The sequence below is a fragment of the Astyanax mexicanus genome, chromosome 6 (genome assembly GCF_023375975.1).
Source record: "Astyanax mexicanus isolate ESR-SI-001 chromosome 6, AstMex3_surface, whole genome shotgun sequence".
Lineage (NCBI taxonomy): Eukaryota > Metazoa > Chordata > Actinopteri > Characiformes > Acestrorhamphidae > Astyanax > Astyanax mexicanus.
In genome coordinates, this window is record NC_064413.1 from 34,793,034 (window position 1) to 34,817,424 (window position 24,391).

At 37.9% G+C, this 24,391-nt stretch overlaps 1 protein-coding gene across 2 annotated transcripts; it reads left to right on the top strand.

Annotated features, from left to right (window-relative positions):
* The first annotated feature begins 77 nt into the window (after positions 1–77).
* On the top strand, positions 78–23,278 carry hace1 (HECT domain and ankyrin repeat containing E3 ubiquitin protein ligase 1). 2 transcript variants are annotated; one of them, XM_007249587.4, is made up of 24 exons: positions 78–722; positions 1,242–1,296; positions 1,413–1,502; positions 2,233–2,337; positions 2,488–2,563; positions 2,833–2,964; positions 4,512–4,594; positions 5,424–5,520; positions 6,451–6,552; positions 7,046–7,152; positions 7,245–7,395; positions 8,717–9,108; positions 10,878–10,946; positions 11,063–11,150; positions 11,872–11,983; positions 12,106–12,203; positions 12,436–12,523; positions 13,216–13,365; positions 14,827–15,023; positions 15,445–15,576; positions 19,722–19,820; positions 20,897–20,967; positions 21,657–21,770; positions 22,149–23,278. In XM_007249587.4, the coding sequence occupies exons 1-24, from the start codon at positions 635–637 to the stop codon at positions 22,249–22,251; spliced, it is 2,799 nt and encodes a 932-aa protein (XP_007249649.2). In that variant the 5' UTR covers positions 78–634; the 3' UTR covers positions 22,252–23,278. The 2 variants fall into 2 exon arrangements, with proteins under 2 accessions (XP_007249649.2, XP_007249650.2); XM_007249588.4 differs by having other exon boundaries at positions 79–722; positions 8,792–9,108.
* Positions 23,279–24,391: the final 1,113 nt, after the last annotated feature.

A 24,391-nucleotide genomic window follows, 5' to 3' on the forward strand; every position in this document is an offset into this window, starting at 1 on the left:
AATGTATCCGATTTTTTTATGTGAATAAATGTAAAGGTTGTAGCCTAAATATTAATCATATAGGAGGTTCTGCCAATGGTTCTGTCTGCATTTTTTTTTTTTTACAAACATTAACATAATCTTTTGGCAAATTAATTATTTTATTTGTTACAGGATATGATAAATAGATAAATAAACGAGAAAACAGATAGATATATCACAATTGACCCCAGTGGAAAATCACATTACAGCAGTATAAAAATGGAAAAAACATATATTTGCATATTTAATATATGTTATTTCTTTAATTACACTGTTTAAAATCAATACAACACTAATCCAACATAGATTCATATTTATCTTCCTAAATATTTAATGAAAAGGACCTACACGGCTAAGAAATACAAAAACTACACTTCCCGGTGTGCACCGCGAGCGCGAGTAATGAAAACAGGAAGAAAGCGTTCCCAGGAAAATAATTGTCAAATGAGTCAGAGAGGAGCGACATGTTTGCTGTCCTTCGGCTGAACGGTCCGAAAACGAACCGTCTGACCAAATGGATAACATAACGCGCTTCGTCAGACAGATGTAGACAGCGCACGCGCCCCGCACGCTTAATTATACCCGGTTCATCAAGGTTCATCCTTGTCGTATAATGGAAAGGGCGATGGAGCAGCTCAACGTGCAGCTGAACCGGCTAACGCGCTCTCTGCGCCGCGCCAGGACAGTGGAGCTCCCAGAAGGTAAATAGCTAAGATCAGATACACCCATACTCACACATACAAAGCCCATTTACCGTGCTTTATCTGATTACTGTAGCTCGCACAAGAGTGTGTGACGTGACCAGTCAGGCTGACACACACCTTCACACCCCTTCACGACTAAACACATAACGTTAGCTAACGTGCTTCTGATCATAATCAGGAGTTCTTTATATAGCCTTTATTTGAAGTTTTATGGCTCTGTATATGGGGTTGTTATTGTGAAGCAGCAATATCTACTCCAGTGTCTATTAGATAAACTTACTGTACTGTAGGTTCCCAGATCAATCCATCCATCATTTTAACTATAGACCCCTATTCCTTTTCCTTACTTTAAAGAACACACATTCATAAACAACACTTTCGTAACGTCTAACTATCTAACTGCAGCTTTGGATAGTGGTGTGTAATGGGAAATGTAATATGTGTCTTTGTTTCTGAATCTGAATCTTGTCTTTGATTCTAATCTGAAGTCATTGTTCTCATCTGTACTTCATATAGACAATGAGACAGCTGTCTACACACTCATGCCCATGGTGATGGCTGACCAACACAGGTAGGGAACTATAGGAACAAATCATAAGTTGATGTATGTTTTGTGTGGAAATGTAATACCATACCGACTGTTAAGGTAACTAACCACTACAATAAAATTTGGGTTTTCTCTTGCAGATCAGTCTCTGAATTGCTGCTGAACTCCAAGTTTGATGTCAACTATGCTTTTGGACGTGTAAAAAGAAGTCTTCTACATATTGCTGCCAAGTAAGGAGACTGTCTTACCTGTTATACCTGGAGTGGTTTTACTTTTAGTACAAAATAAAATGTTTAAAAGTATGTTTTCATTTATGCAATGCATCATATTATATACCTATGTGCAGTGGCGGCACAGTAGTTAGAACACTGGGTCATCCATAACAAGGTTGTGGGTTTAATACCAATTGAAGAAACCCTAAACTCTCTCTGCTCTTAAAGCTCTCTAAACATGGCTTTCTCAGCTGGGACATGCAAAAAGCAATAGACAATGTTAACCTGTTCATGACTGGTTTTGATATCGTGGTTTGACAAGCTGCCACTTTTTGGGCCCTTAAGCAAGCTGCCACTTTTTGGGCCCTTAAGCAAGCTGCCACTTTTTGGGCCCTTAAGCAAGCTGCCACTTTTTGGGCCCTTAAGCAAGCTGCCACTGTTGGGCCCTTAAGCAGGCTGCCACTGTTGGACCCCTGGCACCACAGCAATGGCTGCCCACTGTTTTGCACACATGAGCTCTCTATTTTACTGTTTGTGTTTGCTCATTGCATGGATGGGTTAAAGGCAGAGGCCAAATTCCTTCTGTGTCCAGGACAAATGGTGAATATGGTTGTCCTTTGTTTTATAAGATCACTTGACTAAGTCACTTGTGGTTCTGATGTAGACTACATGCTTTACTTCACTCCAGCTTAGTTTTTGTTCCCTTTGTTTTCCTCCTAATGACAATTGTTTGTGTTTCTCCTCTTAGCTGTGGGTCAGTGGAGTGTCTGGTCCTTTTACTGAAGCGAGGAGCAAACCCGAATTACCAGGACATTTCTGGCTGTACCCCACTCCACCTGGCAGCAAGAAATGGGTACAATGATTCTCTTTTAAGAATTATACAATACTGCCATCTACTGGTCACAATGGATTTATCTTTGCACATTTGCCTCTATCTTTGGTTAAATCACTAAAATTGTAGCACTGGAAAAACCTGAACTAACCTGCTTATTAATTTTAACAGACAGAAGAAATGTATGGGAAGGCTATTGGAGTACAATGCAGATGTCAATATCTGCAACAACGAAGGCTTAACTGCTGTAAGTATTTGTTGATCATGGTATTTGTTGTTGTTGTTGCTTGCTGATTGTACCCACAGATCAATATTTAAGGATTATATAAACTATTATACTTTGGACTTTCCTGACAAGGCTTACAGGATATTTTTTCTGCACTGTGACAGAAATATAAACCTATTCCTCCAGGTCATAGAAAATAGCTGTTGACATTTTTGACTGTTCTGTTGTTGTTTTTGCGTTTTACTGTTATCTCTTTATCTCTGTGCCTTTCCTGTTTTTTATGTCTGTAGATTCACTGGCTGGCAGTGAATGGGAGGACAGAGCTGCTTCATGACTTGGTGCAACATGTATCCAATGTAGATGTGGAAGATGCCATGGGTCAGACAGCCTTACACGTGGCCTGCCAGAATGGACATAAGACTGTAAGAAAATGTTTAAAAAGAAAGATTTTAAATTAGACAGTTTATACAAGGCAGAGGGACCCTAAAGGAGTTTTGTTATACCTTTTATGCTGTGACACGTTAAGCTTTTAATAATGTTCTCATTAGAGTTTATTCTACAAAAGTTAAACAGGAAGCTTTTTGTTAAATCCTGCATGATATTGTTATTAAAACCAGTAGTACTCGAAGTCAGCCTGGGGTCCTGATTCTCTTCATAATGTTTTTCTTTTTTCTCTATTTCAGCACACTTGACCCAGCAGATAAGAGGCTTGTTTATTAGTTAATGAGCTGAATCAAGTGAACTAGATAAGAAAAAACACAAAAGCAGGTTTTCCATTCAGCCAATTTGCAGTTTTTAAAGACATATTTCTAAAAGGTCTGTTAAAGGAAATTTGAATGCATTATCGTTTCTATCAACTTCTGTTACGCACAAATTCTTAAAGATATCATGACACACTAGTTTGAATGCACAAAAGGTACCAGAGTTGGGCTTACTGTGTGTGGTGTAAATATTTTTTCTCTCAGAAGAGCAGTTTTGATTGCTCTCTATCAGTGTATCTGCTTCAAAGAAACACAAAGAGCAGGCCATAAATAAAAGCTGACTTTTTTAACCCTATACTGTTCAGTTCAATGTTCTGTGAACCACCATTAGATGTGCGTGTGTGTGTTAGTGTAATGTATAGAAAGACGTATGTGGTTTGGAATGCAGATGGTATCGTCACTGTCTACTGAACCCCTGTAAATAAAACTGCTAAAAACAGGTCTGACCACACATAGTGCCAAACATGTAACTTTTAATCTTGCTCGCTTATTACACATATAAACAGACAATGTTTCTCATTTAAAAAATATACAGACTAGTGAAAAATGCATTTCATGATATTTTATGATGCTTGTTCATGTAGGTTTTTTTTTAAATGCATAGTAAAATTCACATAAAACTGGTGGAGGAAAATCCTTATATAGAGATGGATCCAGGGTTAAGAAACCTTGTTAAGTACACAATAGTGTATTCAGTTTAACATAGGGAAGTAAGATCAGTGGGATAACAATAAAGGTACTAGTACTGTAGTGTGTGTGGCATTTGCAACTGTTATGTCTGGTCATCTTGTAAAATCATGCTGCAAAGAAAAGCTATATTTGGATATAGACCACATTATGATTGTATTTTGCCCTGTCATTGGAATTTGATACCATACCACTAATGGGTATTCATTGCAGTACAGCTGACTATTCTGTATCCAGAATGCATAATAGCATAATATCTCTTTCATTTGAGAAAACCAGTGATGTCTTAAATATATGCAGTGATTTAGTTAATTTCTCAGTTTTTCTTAAATGTAATCAAAGACGTCTGCTGTTAAGGGGAGGTTAGGGGAATTAAAATTCCTAAAGATCATTATGCATATATAGTAGGCTTGTGTAAGATTTGCAAATGAGAGTTTTACCATGGCTGACTGGTTCTCTCTTGACTACAGTTACCATTATACATTCTGCTCATAGTGTGGGTGTTTCTGTGGTTTCTGCAGACGGTGCTGTGCCTCCTGGACAGTGGAGCTGACATCAACAGGCCCAATGTCTCTGGAGCAACTCCTCTGTACTTTGCCTGCAGGTCAGTAGGATAATCCCCATTATCCTCATTATTAATAACAGTGAAGGCTTCACTGCAGTGTGTGCTTTGAAATGATATGCCTCAAGTTGGCAAATGCGATTTCAACCCTAAAGACCTCATGCTTACAATCCAGCTGTAATCCCTTCTTGCTGTCTCTTCCAACTGTGTGTTTAAAGTAGTGAGTTAGGAATAACAGGAGGAAACCTATCAATCTCTGCCACAGGGGTAGACTAATGAGGCTGCCATTTGATGAGAATGCAGCAACTGACGAGATGTCCAATCTGCTTTTGTTTTTCCTTGTGTATCGCGCCTGACACACTTGGATGAGCTTCGTTGCCGAGCAACAGCGCTCCTCCATCCTCTTGTTTCAGTTACAAATAGCCGTAGATGTCTTGTCTGCTTATAGATGCTTCTGCGCTTTCAAGGAAGGCAGCTTTTCTAATGGATAATTCAGACACCTAATTAAGGCAGTGTTCGTTAATAGGGTTCTGAAAGGCTTAGTGCCTGGCCTGCACTTTCTTTTAGATTTGATGCTGCTGGCGTTCATGATATATGTGTGCAGAAATTATGAGCTTTGTCTGGTAGTAACTGTCTACAACACATTTTGATCTCAAATTGGAAATCCCTGCAACTAATCCATGTTCCATGTGGCACCTGTGGTGAGGACCCAACAGCAAACAGTCATTTGTAGAATTAATATTGATTTGATTTAGTGTCCTCACAGTGGTAGATCTGTTACCGCTCACAACAGTGTCTGCGATTCGTTATGCATCAAAATAGCGTGCTGATTTTATATGCTAATATAAATATTTACTACTCTGTCTCACAGCCATGGCCAGAGGGATACAGCCCAAATCCTGCTGCTCAGAGGTGCCAAATACTTGCCGGACAAGAATGGTGTCACACCACTTGACCTTTGTGTGCAGGTGAGTAATGTATAGATTTTACACATTGATCTGTCGCAATAATTACAATATTGAGTCAACATACAGTGTATGATCATGATCTCAATAATATATGCTAAAATTAAGTGAAATTGAATGAGCTCGTACGTCAACATTTAAACCGAAAGATTTATATTTATATTTATTTTATATTTATTAGGGCTGTCAACGTTAACGCGTCTCTCTCTCTGCCTCTCTCTCTCTCTCTCTCTCTCTCTCTCTCTCTCTCTCTCTCTCTCTCACACACACTCTCTCTCACACACACACACACACACACACACACACACACACATACCCGTGCTTTCCTGCCCTTTTCCTCATCCCTAAGATTTTTATACTCATCAAATTAAGTTTGAATTTAGAAATCTTCACAACCACGCTGAGACATTTACAATCCAATTTATCATGCATTCCTTATTCCAGCATCCTACATTGATTTTATCTCCCCTCAAACAAGTATATACTATAATTTTAATTGACACCACTAATATAACTTACAGTACATATAATTGCATTTTACATAAAAAAAATAATATAAAAAAATTAAACTGAAGAAAAACAAATGCGATTAATCGCAGTTAATCACACATTTTTTAATCGATTGACACCATTAATATTTATATGTTTTAGATGTTTTATATTCATAGATTACATTTTCAAATTCCATTATCTAAATATTTGTAAATAAAGGTTCATTGCTCTTTTAAGAGTCTAAGTTTGTTATTTATTATTCTATTACGTTATACTTTTTTCAGTGATGTAATATGGTCATAAAATGACACTAATATAATGTATCACAGATTTCCTTGGTACAACATATCTCAGATATTTATCGTGATGACCCTGTCTACATGTATACAGGTAAACATATATTTGTGCACTCATCCTCATATTCGTCTTCTATCTATTAAGGGTGGCTATGGGGAAACGTGTGAGATTCTGATCCAGCATCATGCAAGGCTGTTCCAGACCCTCATTCAGATGACACAAAATGATGACATAAAGGAGAACATGGTGAGATGTTTTATGTGCCTCTTTTTCTAAAATACATATAAAAGGACAGTTGATGTTTTTTTTTTTTTTTAATGCAGCATTATGTGAGAATTACGTTTGAGGTCCCCTTATAGTCATAAAGTGAAATGTACACTTTGAAACACTTCAAAAACATGCTTTACACATGCTTTACACAGATAAAGGCAGTTATTGAAGTGTTAATGTAGAAATGAAGTGTTGAGGCATCAGAGTAATATTGCAGGATATTTGCAAATTAGTAATATTGCAGGACATTTGAAAATTAGACTTGTATACTGATACACAGTTCTCGCAAAGGTTGTCCTGCCCACTTCACCAAAGTTACATAGTGCAGTGGAAATGATAGAAAGGCTGTTCTCCTTTTTAAAACTCCAGTGATACTGTGCACCTTTAAAAATATTTTAAAGCTGTTTGTTATACATAATATACATACTTTGTTACATAATGTGTGTATCTGTGTGTGTTCATTTTTCAGCTCAGGCAGGTTCTTGAGCATGTATCTCAGCAGACTGACTCTAATTATCAGAGGATCCTCACAAGCCTGGCTGAAGTGGCCACCACTAATGGACACAAACTGCTCAGGTGGGCGTCACCTTTATCTTTGACCTTTTCCTCAATCCGAATAAAAGGTTTGATTCAGTATCTTCTGCTTCACAATTTCTTTCTCTCTTTAGTTTGTCTAGTAATTACGAGGCCCAGATGAAGAGCCTGCTGAGAATCGTGCGAATCTTCTGCCACGTGTTCCGTCTCGGCCCATCATCCCCTAACAATGGGAACGACATGGGGTACAATGGCAACAAAACCCCACGCAGTCAAGTCTTCAAGGTCAGTATGTGCTGCATTATCTTTGCTACAGCAGGAGTTATTAGCCTGGTTTCTCCCATTGACTGGTGAGAGGTGCAATAGTGTAATTTTCCCTGAAGATGGTGCTAGTTGTCTGAATTCTTCAGTATAGAGTTTACACATATTCTAGTTTTACAGCACATTTACAGCACTTACAACTGCTTTGGTTTGATAGAGACTGATCACTTAGTCTGAGTAAATGAAATACCCATCTGAGGATTATTTTTATTGCATCCTATATTGTCATATGTACGTCCTCTTTTTAAAACAATTCAACTTCCCGCTCAAACACCTCAATTTTGAAAAAAAAAAAAAGCTTTTGAGCAGTTCCTGTGTACTTTCTATGGAAACATTTGAGAGGTTTTTAGTATTTATAGTGACCCCTGTTTTTATATATTGATATTCAGATTCAGAATTAGGGAAAGTTTTGGTGATTTAACAGAGAAAGTCCTAAAATTAGACTGTAAATGTGTTCCTCTAAAGGTAATATATTTTAGGCATGTTTTTAGCTGGACTAATGCTGTATTCCATTTACCTAGGATGCTGGATGTTGGAGCTGGGAATTATGTCAAACCCTAATTGACAGCATTCCACCATTGGATGTTCAAATAATTAATTCAGATAATTTTACACTTCAAAACATCTCCAAAAACAAGATAACTGTATATTTTTAACATAAAAGCTTACTGCCACTGGTTTGACAATAATATACATGTTTTATGGTGAATCTAAAAAAATATATCTTTCATTGTTTTTTAGTATTGTTCCATGTCATCAATTGTTAGCATTGAATTGAATACAGTATTGGGCACATCCAGACACTATTAAAACATGTCCACAGATAGAAATTGGAGAGTACTGTGTGTATGACTGACGTAATCACACACAATTGAACAAAAGTAATAGTAAACTTTATAATACTGCTGCTGTTTTGTTGATGCGTGGTGCAGACATTTTGGATTCTGAACTGGTTGGCGATGCTTTTCTGATTTGCTGATTAGGAAATCCAACCTGTGGTGATAACCTGTGGGTTTAGTTAAAATTTCCCACTTAGATCTAGAAAATTCCAACATCTGAGTTCAAATGGAATGCAGCATTAATTTCAAGTGCTTCAATTACAATTCTTTTACAGCACATATTTGTTAGAGATAAGATTTATTAAAAAGCATTTTTCGTGGCAGATGAGGCACCAGCCATGAACTGTAGCTTTACATGTACACATTGATTAAGTTGTACCAAAAAAAGCTTCAAAGCTATGTTTAGGTTTGCATGTCAAAACTAAATGACCTCCTCTTCCTTTCAGTTTGGTAAGGGATTAATTGTAGATGTGAGAGATATGGATCTGCCCTGCTTCTCATATGCCAGTGCTGTTGTTCAGCCTCTGGAGCTGCTGTGGCACTCTCTGGATGAGTGGCTGGTGCTCATCTCCACAGAGCTGGATAGGAAGTGTGGAGACGCGACCTCGTCTTCACCGGGAACTGACATTGCCTCGCTCCTCCTGAAGCAACGGGAGGCTGACCCCTCTGTTGCCATGGAAACCCCTGCCCTGCTCCCCCCTTCGCTGGACCCGGAGGTCGTCATGAAGACCCCAGAGGCTTACGTGGACGGCCAGGATGTCATCTCCATGACAGCCAATCGCTTGAGCGCTGTAATCCAGGCCTTCTACATGTGCTGCTCGTGTCAGATGCCGCAGGGGTGAGTATGACTGACTTCTCACATTCACCCTCAGATCCTAGAGTCAAGTCCTCAGAGTCACTGATTATTTTCTGCCCCTGTTCTTTTTATCATAATTGATTTAGGTAATGGCATTTAAGGAGAGATATCAATTGCATTTATCCAGAATTTTTGCAATTGTCTAGTTTCAAAATGACAATGAAGTATCCATCAAAATGTTTAAATAGTACTGATGTTTAGTAGTAAAGTATATACAATTGTATGACTGCCTCCATTTTTTAATCGGATGAATGCAGAAAATGTCAATTATATTATTATGTCAGTTATTACTGAGGAGACCAGCCACTGGCTGAATTATGAATAACAGTTATTGTGATGCTTAATGTGGTGTCTAATCACAGATAAAATCCAGCTCTTCAACAAAAAGAACCAGTCATTTTAAGGGAGCGTCAGCATTCTGTGGAGATCTGCGGAAGCACAGTAGACATAAAAATATTTTTTGGGTGCATTTATTGAGCTAACTTTAAACTATTCATGAGGATTTCATCAGACTTTATCCATGATTTAAAATAGGTTTTTGCAATGGTAATTTGACCTTCGGTACAGGGTATTTTAGTCTCTCGTGGTATCGCCATATCAATTAATTTGAAGTATGAAGAAAGATGCAGCCCATGTAGGAAATAAGAGGACACAGCAAGGTTCTTTAGGAGACTCAATAAACTACAGTGTGAAATCACTACTAACCTGACGAAATGTATACAATGTAACAAACAGTATTAAAATTTTAGGTATTATAACACCCTTTAAATGAGCTGCAATTATAGTTTAGAATAAGTAACACATAATTAGGAAGTGCGCATTGTTTGATACAGATATATCATAATTGCAAGCTAACTGGACTATACCGTCTGCATTCAAGGATGACTGATTATATACCGAGTAATGATTGACATTTAATCAATTAAAGATCCTTTTTATTGACTGTCTTCATGCACTTGTCTCAGCAGATTTGGAATAGCCTTCTGTAGTAGATATGTGGATGAAAACACTACTGAGTGACAGACATTCCTCTTGGGTGTTCTGTCAATAATCATAATATCCCTTTTGATATTTTGATGTTTTAGGATAATTTACGACTAAAACATCATGTAGCCTTAACAGCATGTTCTCGTTCTAAAGATGTGCACATGCCACATTGGTGGCCTTTTAGGTGTTGTGGTTTAGATTAAGAGGATCCAAATATAAAGGAGAGATATCCTCTTTTTATTGTATCTGTTCTGGTAATAAGTGTTAATCTTTTTTTTTTTTAATCAGAGTTTCCCTTTGTGTAAATATAATTAGAATATTTGAGCGAGTAATAATCTCTCTTCTCACTTTTTCCTGCACAAATAGCCTCTGAAGCTTTAACTGCTTAACTACTTGCAATTAGAACATTAAATAGATGTTTAATTAACACTGAATTGTTGATTTTGTGTCTGCACGTTCTAGTGAGATGTCTCCCCATTTTGCGTAGTGTTTTTTTAAATGCACTTTTCATTAGAGTCTGAATTGACGATTGTTCACCCTTTAGAAAACAATATTTAAATAATTCAGCTTATTGTGTTTGCTGAGGAATCAATAGTCGCAATGACTGCACAGAGTATCTGTGTAATTAGAGATCCATTGTGCTGATAGGGGCCTCAGATTATACGTAGCTTTTTTTTTTCTTAGCGTCCTACTTCTCTAATGCCTGTCCTGTATCAGTGTGTATGTAAAACCTATTCTTGGTTTGTCTCCATTTTCTCGCCTAGCATGACGTCCCCTCGATTCATCGAGTTTGTTTGTAAACACGATGAAGTGCTGAAGTGTTTCGTAACCAGGTGAGCGAGGAGTGATTTTCTAGAACTCTGAAGTGGCCGTGTCTAAAACATCAGCCTTTCCAAGTCTGTTAAGGTTTCATCTTGGCACCTCCTGTTGTTTTATTCTCTTTATTCAGGAATCCCAAGATCATCTTTAACCACTTCCATTTCCTGCTGGAGTGTCCTGAGCTCATGTCTCGCTTCATGCACATCATCAAAGGCCAGGTATGCTGGGTGATGGGCAGGTAAAACCGAGCGCTCTGATTGGCTTCCTATGTATAACGCATCATCTCATTTCACTGAAGTGACTTTCAGTGCAGCGGCACTCTTGGGGCTTGTGCTGGAGTGACTTTCAAACACCTGTCTCTCTCTGCCAGGATCATTTAACTGTGTTATTATGCCGCAGATAACACTTGTCTTAAGTCCCGTTATATAGCTTTGTAAGTTTTAAGTGCCGCTTCACCGTGTAGTGTTCGCTGAGGTTTCAGTATTCATATTTGAGCGCTAGCACTCTGAGCCTCGTTACCTCCAGATTATAGTCCGCTGGGGAATACGGTGTCGTTTTAATTACAGATTTGAACCTTGCGAATACGATTTCATCTCCTGATTTTCCTCTCCATGCGCTCCTGGTGCCCCTGGGGGAAATGGTTCCGTTCAGTCGGATTAATTTCTACCACTTGCAGACTTCTCCCACTTTGCATCAGGAACAAAGGCGTTCAAATATTATGCAAATGGATTGCAGTTCCCCCCCTAACCGTGTAGCTGAAGCATTTCTTTTTCCCATCATCTAGTCTTTACTTATATAGTTTCTGTGGTTTATATCGTAACGAGTGGGTGATTAATAGTGCAGGCGACTCCTCGAAGGCCCAGGTATAGGGCTTTAGAGTCTAATCGATATGAAGAAGTTTTAATTACCTTTTTTCTCTCACCTCTTCCTCCTCCGCAGCCCTTTAAGGACAGGTGCGAGTGGTTCTACGAGCATCTCCTGGCAGGACAGCCTGACTCGGATATGGTCCATCGGCCGGTCAATGAGAATGACATCCTACTGATTCATAGAGGTACTGGAATTTATACCCTCTGTGTTTGAGGGCTTCTGCCGCGTAGAAAAGACCCATTTACATACTCACTCTCTAGAGCTCAAGGGCTTTAATCCATCCCTCTTTGTTATATCCTCCCTCAGACTCAATATTTCGTAGCAGCTGCGAGGTCGTGTCCAAGTCCACCAACGAGAAGCTCAAGCAGGGCATCGCTGTGCGCTTCCATGGTGAAGAGGGAATGGTTAGTATTAAATAGTGCTAATAATATATTGCTTCCTTGTCATCAACAGACACACCTTTCATTCTGTTCCTCAGCTACTATTTTCAGCCGTTCTGCACTTCAGAGTGCAACCCGAATGCTTGCACCATCACAATAATCAGAGCCTGCTGTTCATGCTGCGATGCAGCTTCAGAAACAGATCTGCTGCTGGTGACATTGGCAGATGGTGCTCATACTGTCCTCTCTGTCTCAGGGTCAGGGGGTGGTTAGAGAGTGGTTTGACGTTCTCTCTAATGAGATCATCAATCCAGACTACGCTCTGTTCACACAATCAGCAGATGGTAAGCAACGTTCTAACCATAACTGTGTAATATGCTGACTGTTCATATGGATTGTGTTTAACTCTGTTAGCCTATGTTGTTCTATCTGTAGCCTAAGTTGTCCTTATATGCATTTGAGTTTGTGCTCTGTAGTGTAGTTCATGTAGTGGTGGGCAGTGTTGGTATCTTAACCTTTAGTTTATTACATGTTTAATAATTGTACATGTTTAAAAGAACTGACTCTGAGTATAGTGAGCATACACTGCAGTGCCATAAATCATAAAAGTTGGCTTTGGGTGTTTGTGAGGTTTTATTATGTGTGTGTGAGGTTTTAACCCAGGGAAGGGTATTGTGCAGTGTGTAGTGTGCATTGTATATTGAGATTTTTTTGTTTGCCATATTGCCCACCTTTTATTTGTTCGCTTCCTTCTTTTTCTGCTCCTTTGAACTAACTTTGTCATTCTTGTTGCTATGGGTTTGTATTTATGGGGTCACTGGTGGTTATATGTCAGTGACTGTGAGCCTCTGTGTCTTTTTCTCTCTGTAGGAGTAACAGATAATGGCATATAATGGGGAATGAGTGCTGCAGATCAAAGCCTTTTCCTGTGATTGTTCTGAAATACACCACTGTATGATTACAATCCTTTGTTCTTATTCATTTGGGTGTGTGTATATGTGTTCTGTGTGTGTGTTTGTGTGTGTGTCTTTTACAGGCACTACATTTCAACCCAACAGTAACTCCTCTGTCAACCCAGACCATCTGAACTATTTCCGATTTGCTGGTCAAATCCTTGGCCTGGCTCTGTACCATCGTCAGCTGGTCAACATCTACTTCACTCGCTCTTTCTATAAGCACATATTGGGTAAAATACGCACACAGATTACAATATAATTTTAATATTAAAATAATATTAATATAAAGGATGTATATTAAGGATTTACAGCTCTAGAAAAAATGAGAGACCACTAAAAAATGAGTTTCTTTGATTTTATCGAAATTGAAGACCTCTGGATTATAATAATCAAGAGGAAGATGGATGATCACAAGCCATCAAACCAAGCTGAACTTCTTGACTTTTTTCACTAGGAGTACCATAAAGTTATCCAAAAGCAGTGTGTAAGACTGGTGGAGGAGAACATGCCAAGATGCATGAAAACTGTGCATTAAAACCCAAGGTTATTCCATCAGATATTAATTTCTGAACTCCTAAAACTTTATAAATATGAACTTGTTTTCTTTGCATTATTTGAGGTCTGAAAGCTCTTTTTTGTTATTTCTGCCTTTTCTCATTTTCTGCAAATAAATGCTGTAAATGACAATATTTTTACTTAGAATTTGGGAGAAATGTTTATAGAATAAAATAACCATGTTAATTATACTCAAACAGATACCTATAAATAGCAAAATCAGAGAAACTGTGGTCTTTTATTTGTTTATTTTTTTCAGAGCTGTATATTATTGATGCATTGATATGGGAGTCTGATATTGATTATTGATCAATTACTTAATTTTCCTAATATATGAGAAGTTATAGAATGTATGAAATGGGACTGTGGACATTTCAGACATTTTAAGACAGCATTGTCTAAATGTTCTTGTCTTCTTCATTGCATTAAATAAAGTATTTCTTAAAATTAGGTATTTTAGTCATATCTAAACATCTCTTTAATGCTGTCAATATATTTTGTGTTAGAGTTTGGATGAAGGGGATTGGTGTGGTCCTGCTCTTGTAATAATTTGTCTCATGAGTTTTTGTAGACGTCTGAGTACTTGGCAGTTGAGGCACGGACCATGAACATAGTTCGCTATGCTTCTGGATTCTTGTCGAGCCAGTATCAGATGGTAGTGGTTGCTGTGTTCTGCTCACGCAACTTATAATGTGATTTATTGTGTGTGATTGTGCTTAGGTAAGTGTGTTGTTGCCATAGTTAAAGGAAGTGAGCTTAGATTAAGGAGGGATTCTGTTTGTTCATAGGTTATTTTTTGGTAGGTCTGTTACTTGGCAGTTGAGGCAATGGACCATGAACATAGTGTTAGGCTGTGCTTCTGGATTCTTGTCGAGCCAGTATCAGATTGTGGTGGTTTTGCTATTGTTGGTAGTTGAGTGAGTAGTAGATCCTGGCTGAGCCCTATGCATAACCCCAGCTGTTAGGTGCAGGATTTGTCAATTTCCTGTATTATATTACTTACTAAACAATTATCTTTTTTGTATCTATTTTAATCAGAATATGATACGCTTTTTCATGTCTAGTTGTATAGTTGTTCTCTTCTTGAAAAAAATGAAAGCACATTTGCTTATTCTTTCATCTGTATATCTTTGCAGGCATCCCTGTGAATTACCAGGACGTATCCTCCATTGATCCAGAGTATGCCAAGAACCTGCAGTGGATACTGGACAATGATATCAGTGACCTGGGCCTGGAGCTCACCTTCTCTGTGGAGACAGACGTCTTTGGAGCCATGGAAGAGGTTGCTCTCAAACCAGGAGGAACCAGCATTCAGGTCACCCAAGAAAACAAGGTGAAGCTATGAACAGAGATGCTTCAGTTACACTGGCAGCTCCAGTAAGCAATAAAAAGTAAAAACGTAGGTAGTTCCTGTATTGACATCCACTGTTTGGCCATATCTTTTGAATTGGCTGGTATTCGATGTGAATGTATTTGCATGCGCAGCATTTATGTGTGACATTAGAGCGTGCGCAGTAGCTGAGTTAGCAGAAACATTTTCATGTGAAGGTTGACTCTGTATTCCCACTGAGGGAAAATGTCAGCGTGCGGTTGTTTCACAAAGCTGTAATTGAACAAAGCGATCGATAGAGGGCAGTATTATCCAGATGATGATGCAGTACGTGCTGTTCTATAGGAAAAGTGACTACTCTGTCAGGCTTTGTTTCAGTCCTTCTCTCTCTCTCTCTCTCTCTCTCTCTCTCTCGCTCACACAGGCAGAGTACGTGCAGCTGGTAACAGAGCTGAGGATGACTCGAGCCATTCAGCCTCAGATCAATGCCTTCCTGCAGGGCTTCCACACCTTCATCCCTCCCTCGCTCATCCAGCTCTTTGATGAGTATGAGCTGGTCAGTAGCTTCCTCTTTCTTCTGATGGGGCTTTCTTCTCCTCATTCAATTCCTGTTTGCTCTTCATTGAGCTCATTTCCTCACTGTTTATCCCATTTTTTCCCTCTTTGTCATGCCTGCTCTCCCTCTCTTTCTGTCTCTCTCCCTTTCTCAATGTCTTTCTCATTGTCATTTTCACACTAATGAGTTCGATTTCATTTTGTTTAATATCACAACCAATCTCTTTTTACAGGGCATGAAATATTGTGAGTTTCTTACGAGCATGCCAATGACAGAAATGACAAAAAGTATCTTTCCTCACAGAGCGTGAATGAAGCTTGAGTGGAACTAGCAGTCAGAAGTTGGAATCCATTTTTCTTTGGCTTTGACTGCAGAGAGAATCAAAGCACAATATAGTGACATTCAGAGATTCACGCTGGAAGCTGCAGGATTTATTACATCCACTCAGTCAAAATTGAGAGGTAGAACCTGGGAAGATAAGAGTTTAAATATTAAGAGGGCTGTACTGGGGCTTGCTTGCTTATATTGTGCCACATATTGTGCAGGGCAGGGCTTGGAAATATGAGGATACACTATATAGAAAAAAGTTTAGGGACAATTGGACCTCCATTGTTTCTTCTTTTTTTTTGGAGTAACTGCCTCTACTGTCCAGGGAATCTTTCTATTAGAATTTAGACCATAACTGTGAGGATTGCATTGCATTCAGTAGCAAGAGCGTCCAAGAAGTTTTGGATAGAGCACCATCATTCCGCCTGCTAATGCCTCAAATTGGCAGCATTTGTACCATTTCCACCCACAATGTAGACATTTTGGCTCTGTACTGCTAGCAGTCTCACATATATTTCACAAATAAATCATATTCTTCTAAAACAACATGGCTAGTCGAGTGGATATCAAGCCACTTAAATTGTATTGTTAAGCAGGCTGATTGTTTTTACTACATGAAAAAGTATAATAAAAGTAAGACAATAAAAATACTATATACTAATACTATTAGACTATATAGACTTTACATTGTGATATGTTAACAGTTATGTTGTAAACAGTTATATTTAGAATGTTTTTTTTTTTATTTGTGTAATTAATTATTTAGCTTCTTTGCCCTATGTTAATTAGGATTTGTAATAATTCGCCTTATTATTATTATTATTATTATTATAATTATTATTATTATTATTATTATTATTATTATTATATATGGACTATTTATTCAAATGTGGGTTTGTTCTACACATACGTTCCTTCTTCTTCTTCACTTACTTGATTGGTTAACTCGAGTCTACAGTTCTGGGGCGCTTTATACCCCTCTAACCCAAACCTTTAGGCATTAGGCATGGTGCTCATGTGCCAGCAGTGGGTGCAACTTAAAGTAGCTGAATGCATTCATTAGAATGAGTGTCCACAAACAATAGGACATGTATATTATGTCTCAGTAACCTTTGTCAGGGTTGTATATCTAAATCTCATGTTCATGACCTTTGGGCTTGGATGAGGAATTAGAAATGAGACATGCATTAGTCATGAATCTGCTAAGGCAGGAAATAATATAGGAAAAAAATACATATTGTAGAGTAATAATGGACTCAGACCGTCTACGGTATTTTGCATGAAGCTCATGAGTGCTGGGGCATGTACACAGGGTCATGACTAGGGATACGTGGGCAGATGACTACACAGCAGGATTGCTGTGGATAATACTGAGGTACTAGTAACTGGTTTATGACTTGCATCTGCTATTGACAAAAGAAAAAGGAAGAAAATACAAAAAAGAGGGAAATAATAGCTTCCTACGTCTGTTAGGAGCACTCAGGCCAATATGCACATATTATGTTTAGCCACTACAGATGGCTGATAGAATAAGTAAAAGAAATAAGCATAATTTTGAAGGAAGATCTGAAGGCTTCGCCAATCATCAGTATATCTAATGTCAAGCAATTTAAAGCAGTGCATGCAAAAATGGCATATAAAGGCAACTGTCTAACATCACCCATCCACCTCACCGCTTTAATTAGGGGTGGATGGTATTGCACTACTTTACTGTTGTCACATAGAAATATGCTTTTTCTGAACATACTGTTCAGTGGGCTGGCAGTATATTATGAAATCTGAGGAACCTCAAGCTTTATTAAACATACGTTTAACAAGAGCACTCAAATGGTGTAGCTGTCTACGGTTTTGCCTTAGTGTCAGGAGATTGTGAGTTTGAATTGTCAAGATGCTAGGATGTCATGAGAGCTTAATTGCTTTAATATAATTGGGTTTCGTGACATGTAATAAAAGGTTAGCTTTCTTTTAACTATGACAGTTCTAAACCTTGTCTGACTTTCTCTTTTTCTTGACTTTACATACACCCAAAGCTGAAGCTGTTACCAATATGAAGTACTGTTTGAAATCTGGCCTTACTTGAACTGATATCACTGTTCTTCTGACACATTTACCATATAGTCACTGGCTAGTGTTTGCGAGAGTAAAACCAAAAGATTTGAATTGAGCATTTGAGTCTTGAATCGCTGGTTCAAATCTCGATCGTGCAGCTTGGCATCAGCTGCAGGAGCCCTGAGAGAGCACAATTGGCCTTGCTTGAGGCCACAGGCGGAGTAATACATGAAGAACTTCGATAACAGTGCATTACTGGCTGATAATGGCACTCATGGAACGCATTTAAGCTAATGACATTGCAGGCTTGGAACTAACTGTGGTATAATCAGCACATATGTAATGCCATTTGTCATAATGTCATTTTTTAAGATCAAAAAAATATTTTTTTACACAAAGTTTAAAACCCTGCCTAATTAAAGTCTGTATTAAAAGATTAAGTAATTTGGGAACAATTGCATTTGTCCATTCGTTCTGTAATGAATGGACAAATGCAATCTAAAAATTTATTTATTTATTTTTTACAGCGGCCCGCTTGGTAATGTGCCTGCTTGTACATGCTGTAAGGTGTTATCTTGTGAGTAAGGTTGAGTGCTGGCCAAGCTGTTGAAGTTTTAAAATTATATATATATTTGGACAGAAAAAACAAGATACACACTGGAGAGTCTGTTTGATCTAAATAAGCAGAAAAGCTTTCCAGAGTGGAGAAAGAAAACGAGCCCTTCCACCTGCCCTTTTTATCTCTATGCTAATTGCCAAAGCCTGCACCTTTTGATTGAATCCTGAGTGCAGGATTATGATGAGTGTGATAAGAATGATTAGGTAGCCAATGGAAGGTAATGAAGTGGAATGAATGTGTTCAGACTTTATAAAGCATCTCTGGGAATTCTGTTTTCTGGGCAAACTTTCGAGTATATTTAGATACAGAGGAATATGTGCCTTATTTCATGGTTTATTATAGTTTTAACACAGACAGAGGTACCGGTGTTCTTTCTACTATCTTATAGGTATCAGAAAGACAGTTTGTCTTTCTGTACGACTGTCTGTCTTTGTTTCTCTTCCTTTCTCTCTCTGTCTCTCTCTCACCGGGGCTCACTCAGGCATCAGACTTCACCTTGAGGGCTCTTCCGCTCATTCCATTTCACGCCTCTATTTCTGTGTATGTTCCAGAACGCAGGTGCGCTTTCTCTTTCTCATTCTCTCAGTCCGTTTATTTTCTCTCTCTTTCTCCCTCCCTCCGTCGCTCCCTCTTTCTCTTTCTTTCAACCCCTGCTCTGGCCCAGATCGATGCTCTCCCAGGGCCATTACCGCACGGCGGGCCTCCTGTGCACATATATGTGTGGGCCCATTCCCGCGGTCACACGGCTTCAGTGAGCCCACTGACAGGCCCCAGAGGAGCTAAATAATGAGGACCAGTGTTTCAAAGCACTTTTAGTCCCATGCTCTCTGTGTCTTTATTATCTGTCCCTCACCCGTCTAATCGGGACAGCGAGCAACCAGCGAAACCCTTCACGCCGAGTGCGTGTTCAGTGATTAAAGGCGCTTTTCACAGCTCTTCTCCGTGCTGTACTTTGCGCTCATGTCCTTTATGAAGGAGTTCATGGGAAATGTCGAACACTTTGGGAGCAGAACCGTGGCCGTGTTATGAGTCAGCCTGAGCTGGATGAGTTATTGATTAGATCTGCTGTTATGAGCTGCCTGTGTGTGTCTGTGTGCGTCTCTGCATGTTTGTGTATGTAACATATATATGTGTGCGTGTGTGTGTGCAGGAGCTGCTGCTGTCTGGCATGCCGGAGATTGATGTGTTGGACTGGAAGAGAAACACAGAGTACACCAGTGGCTATGATACAGAGGAGCCAGTCATCCAGGTTAACAGCTCCACTGCCACATGCACATCAAGCTCACTGACTTAAATTAATGAGCCGTCGCTAATGTTTTAGGACAAAGAGAGAATACATGTGTGTCTTTTGGCAAATCCAGCCATTAAATCCACTCGAATCTGCATGTACTTCTGCATTAATCTGCTTAGTAGCAGTTAATGTACTTTTTGGTCCAGATGTAGAAAGTTTTTTTTTTTTTTTTTTTAATCTATAATTCTTCCATAATTCTCCAATAAACAAACTCAAAAACATTTTCCACACATCTAAATACCCTTAAACCAGTCATAGAACCACATAATGAATGAGTAAACTCAATAGTCATATATATATATATATATATATATATATATATATATATATATATATATATATATATATATATATATATATATATATATATATATATATTGTATTGTTATCGTATCGAAACCTCCACTGGTTGCTATTGGCTCCTTTTTATACTGCCCGTTTTACACTAAGCCCATCCTCCCCACTATTACTGTTGACATGGGAGACCCACAGATATTGAGAATGGGTGTACACTTAAGTATTCAAATGGTTATTTGGGGGCCTGTCCACATGTATCAGAATATGTTTTAAAATATGTTTAAAAATACGTTTTTGTCTTGATTTTGGCCTTCTGTCTACATGAAAACGCCATTTTTTTCATTGACAACAGATCTTTAAGACAACGCTCTTCAGGGTGGACATTTTTTGACAGCACTGGTTTCAGTGTTGTCATGCAGATGGAGAAAACTGAACTATATGAAACACTGACATCACAAAGCATGCATCATTCTGACTGAATCTCAAATACCACCTTACTCCCTATATAGTCATAAATCAACAACATCTTAATGCAATTTGAAGTATGAATAAAATTTAGGTTCTGTTTTATTTAACATAAAGAATGCTCTGTTTAGAGGTATAATCCATAATTTTGGGATACACATATTACACAGCTGGGTATAGTGTGTAATTTTAACTTAAAACTCAATATTAGTGAGTTTAATCTTTTAATCTGGTCACGTTTAGAGAGTCATTTGTGTTTACTTGTTTTGCAGTGGTTTTGGGACGTTGTGGAGAGTCTAACACAAGAAGAAAGAGTTCTTCTCTTACAGTTTGTCACAGGGAGGTGAGAATTCTTATTACTATGCGTCTAACAAAGCACTGTCCCTTAATGCATTGCTATGGAAAAATTTTAAACAAATATTTTAGTAAAGATTTACAAAAACCTATTTAAGCAGTGTAATGAATTATATTATTTCATTTGTTACTGTTTGCTTAAACAATGATACTTTCATTGTAGAATAAAAAAAAAGTCTCATTATTTTTGTCATTGAAAAGTTACACCCCTACTAATTACACATTTTTTATGACTGTTAATTAACTAATAGTCCTTATAATTCAATAGCAAGTATACAGTTCTGAAACAAATAAGAGTATTTATAAGAGACAAAAATGATGACTTTATTTTCAAATTAAAAACCTCTGGAATATAATCAAGAGGAAGATGGATGATGACAAGCCATCAAACCACGCTAAACTGCTTGACTTTTTGCAGCAGGAGTGGCATAAAGTTATCCAAAAGCAGCGTGTAAGACTGGTGGAGAAGAACATGTCAAGATGCACGAAAACTGTGATTAAAAATCCGGGTTATTCCACCAAATATTGTTTTCTGAACTCTTAAAACTTTATAATATTTGATAACCACATTGATACTAATGTGTGGGTTTAGAATTTAAGGGACAAAACAGATCGCTTGGTTCTCTTGCATTCACCTTGTGCTGTATTTTTCTGAACTCTTCTGCTTTTGTCTCCCAGCTCTCGTGTTCCGCATGGTGGATTTGCCTTTATTATGGGGGGCAGCGGCTTGCAGAAGTTTACCATCGCTGCTGTGCCCTACACCTCCAACTTATTGCCTACCTCTAGTACCTGGTAAGAAAGACAAAAACACACCCACACACACAATGATATGTTTTATTTATCATTTTATGTGCTGGTCATGTTGGCATTGGTATTTTAGCATCTATGAGCAGCAGAGGGCAGTGTGGCTCTTTGAGAATTTACTACTGAGGCCCTGTAACTGAACAACAGCGACTCCATAGCATGATAAAGAATATTAGAGATATGATCACATAGATGGCAAAAAAAAAATAGAAGAAGAAGAAGAGGCACGACACCCGGTGCTTACAAGGGCAGTTTTTATGTCGGGGAGGGAGTCGAGCATATGCAGCTCTGTTTGACTTGCCTGCTCAATCCACAGCCCAATCCCTCTGACCCGTCTGTCCATCTCTGTCTCTCCGGCTTTCGCAGTATCAACATGCTGAAACTCCCAGAATACCCCAGCAAGGACGTCCTGCGCGACCGACTGCTCGTTGCACTGCATTGTGGGAGTTACGGCTACACTATGGCATGATGCTGGCCCATCTGTGGACTTCTATTGCTGCGACTCCTGCGCCATAGACACATACAAACCCATACTGTACATGCAAACACACGTACACACGTGAGTGTGTGTGTGTGTGTGTGTATTTGTATAACTATCTTCAGGGATATTCTCACACTCCTCTGAAACTTCCTGAAAAGCCTTTGTTTGACTATGTATATGGCATTATTTTAGATACACAGATCCAACATACCAGGGCAAGTATGAAATGATGAACGATTATTATTATAACTTTAAAACTTTACACGTGCCAGTGACTCCAATCTCTACTGCCAGTGTTCTGTGTCAAATATTATTATTTTCCGTTCTTCAGTTGTATTAAGGGATATAGTATGTTTTTTATTTTAATTTATACGTGCTACTTAATTTATGTACACTCATGTACACTCGTATTAAAGTGTACAACATTCTATAAAATTACAGATATAGGAAAATGCAAACCATGGCTGGATATTAAATAGAGAACAAAGGGTTTGTCAGGTGGCATGACAGTGCTGGTCTCCTGTATGCACATGTAGTATCCTCTTTTTTTTTAGTATGCTGGTAGAGAGTCATGCTTGAAACGTAATCTAGAACCTCCCTACTTGTGTCATGTCTGCCGTTCTGTAGTCTTCGTACTGTTAAAACTTTTTTTATTTTTGTACATAGTCTTAATCGTAAAATCCTTTAATGTTGAGTGTTTCCCCCTAAATTATCTTGTGAAAATATGAGTGAGCAGATTGGATCAATGGTGCCAAATATTCCTAACAAATGCAAGCCTAAAATTTTTCGTTTTTTTTTTTATGTAAAAGGGATATCATATCATTATTTTATGAATGTAGGAGGTTTAAACGAGTCCTGTCATATGTAAGTGTGGTCATAGGTTATATATTTCTTAAAACTGATCTCTTTCATTTGGTTGTATTTAAATTTTTTCTCATTTGTAAACAGACTTGCTTATTGTATACATGATCTTTCAGGACCTGATTTCGAATATTGAAGGATGTATTTTACTACATACTACAGAGTTTCCATTTATTGACTGTGTAAGAGTGTTTGAGCACTTCAGACAAATAGCTTGCACGCACGGACACGCACACACACACACACACACACATACAGAGTTGGGGCTGTTCACAAGGCAGCGTTTACTAAACTACACTTGAGCTGCCAGTAGCCAAGTCCATCACACACACAGCATGCCAGCAGTGGTAGACGATCTACTTGGCTTGTTGTGTGCTGATGGAATCAACAATCACAAAGCTAGCTTATTGCTACGAGGTACTGTACGTAATGTTCTGTTCTGATCAAGTCAGGATCATGAGTGTTATGAGCAGATATTACAACCTAAAGATGGCTCTTGTTTCTGCCTCTCACAAAAGCACTAAAATAGTGAATAATAATAAATAGTGATAAAATATTTTACGGTTAAATAAGAATGTAAAAAAAATGTATTTTAAAATATATGATGTTAAAATGTAGAATTCCAAAGTTGGCTGTTATTTCTGCCTTCAACTTTTATATACTGATTTTGATTTATATTTACAAATATGTTATATAAATTGTGTGTATAAGCATTCTTTCTATAGGTGTTGCCTCTCTGGCTGTCTATCTTTTCCTTTCCGTATATATATATATATACATATATATATATATATATATATATATGTGTGTGTCTTTGTGTGTGTGTGTGTGTGTGTGTGTGTGTGTGTGTGTGTATATATATATATATATATATATATATATATATATATATATATATATATATATATATATATATATAATATTTATGCAATGTAGTATATATCTTTCAAAATTTGGAATTTTGAAAGATATATGAGAGAATCTGGGTGGAGATTACCTCCAAAAGCCGAAACAAAATGAAATAGTAAATTAAATAGAAAATAGAATGAATTGACAAAGACATTATGAGTTAGTTTCTCCAAACAGAGGTTAAACCTAGTTTTGGACAAAACTGCATTTTGAGTGGAATTTTTCCATTAAAAGGATGTTTTCTATAATTATAATTATGGCAGTCTTTCAATTGGTGGACATTACCTTCCAAAGCTGTCTGTTTCTGTTTAAAAAAAAATAAAAAGGTTAAGAATTTTACATTTTTAAAGTTAAATTA

Bases quoted from the DNA above. Each gene is read 5' to 3' on its own strand.
- hace1 (XM_007249587.4), top strand. From the start codon at position 635: ATGGAAAGGGCGATGGAGCAGCTCAACGTGCAGCTGAACCGGCTAACG. The intron at 4,595-5,423 runs GTCAGTAGGATA...TCTGTCTCACAG, and splicing joins CCTCTGTACTTTGCCTGCAG to CCATGGCCAGAGGGATACAG. The intron at 15,577-19,721 runs GTCAGTAGCTTC...GTGTGTGTGCAG, and splicing joins TCTTTGATGAGTATGAGCTG to GAGCTGCTGCTGTCTGGCAT.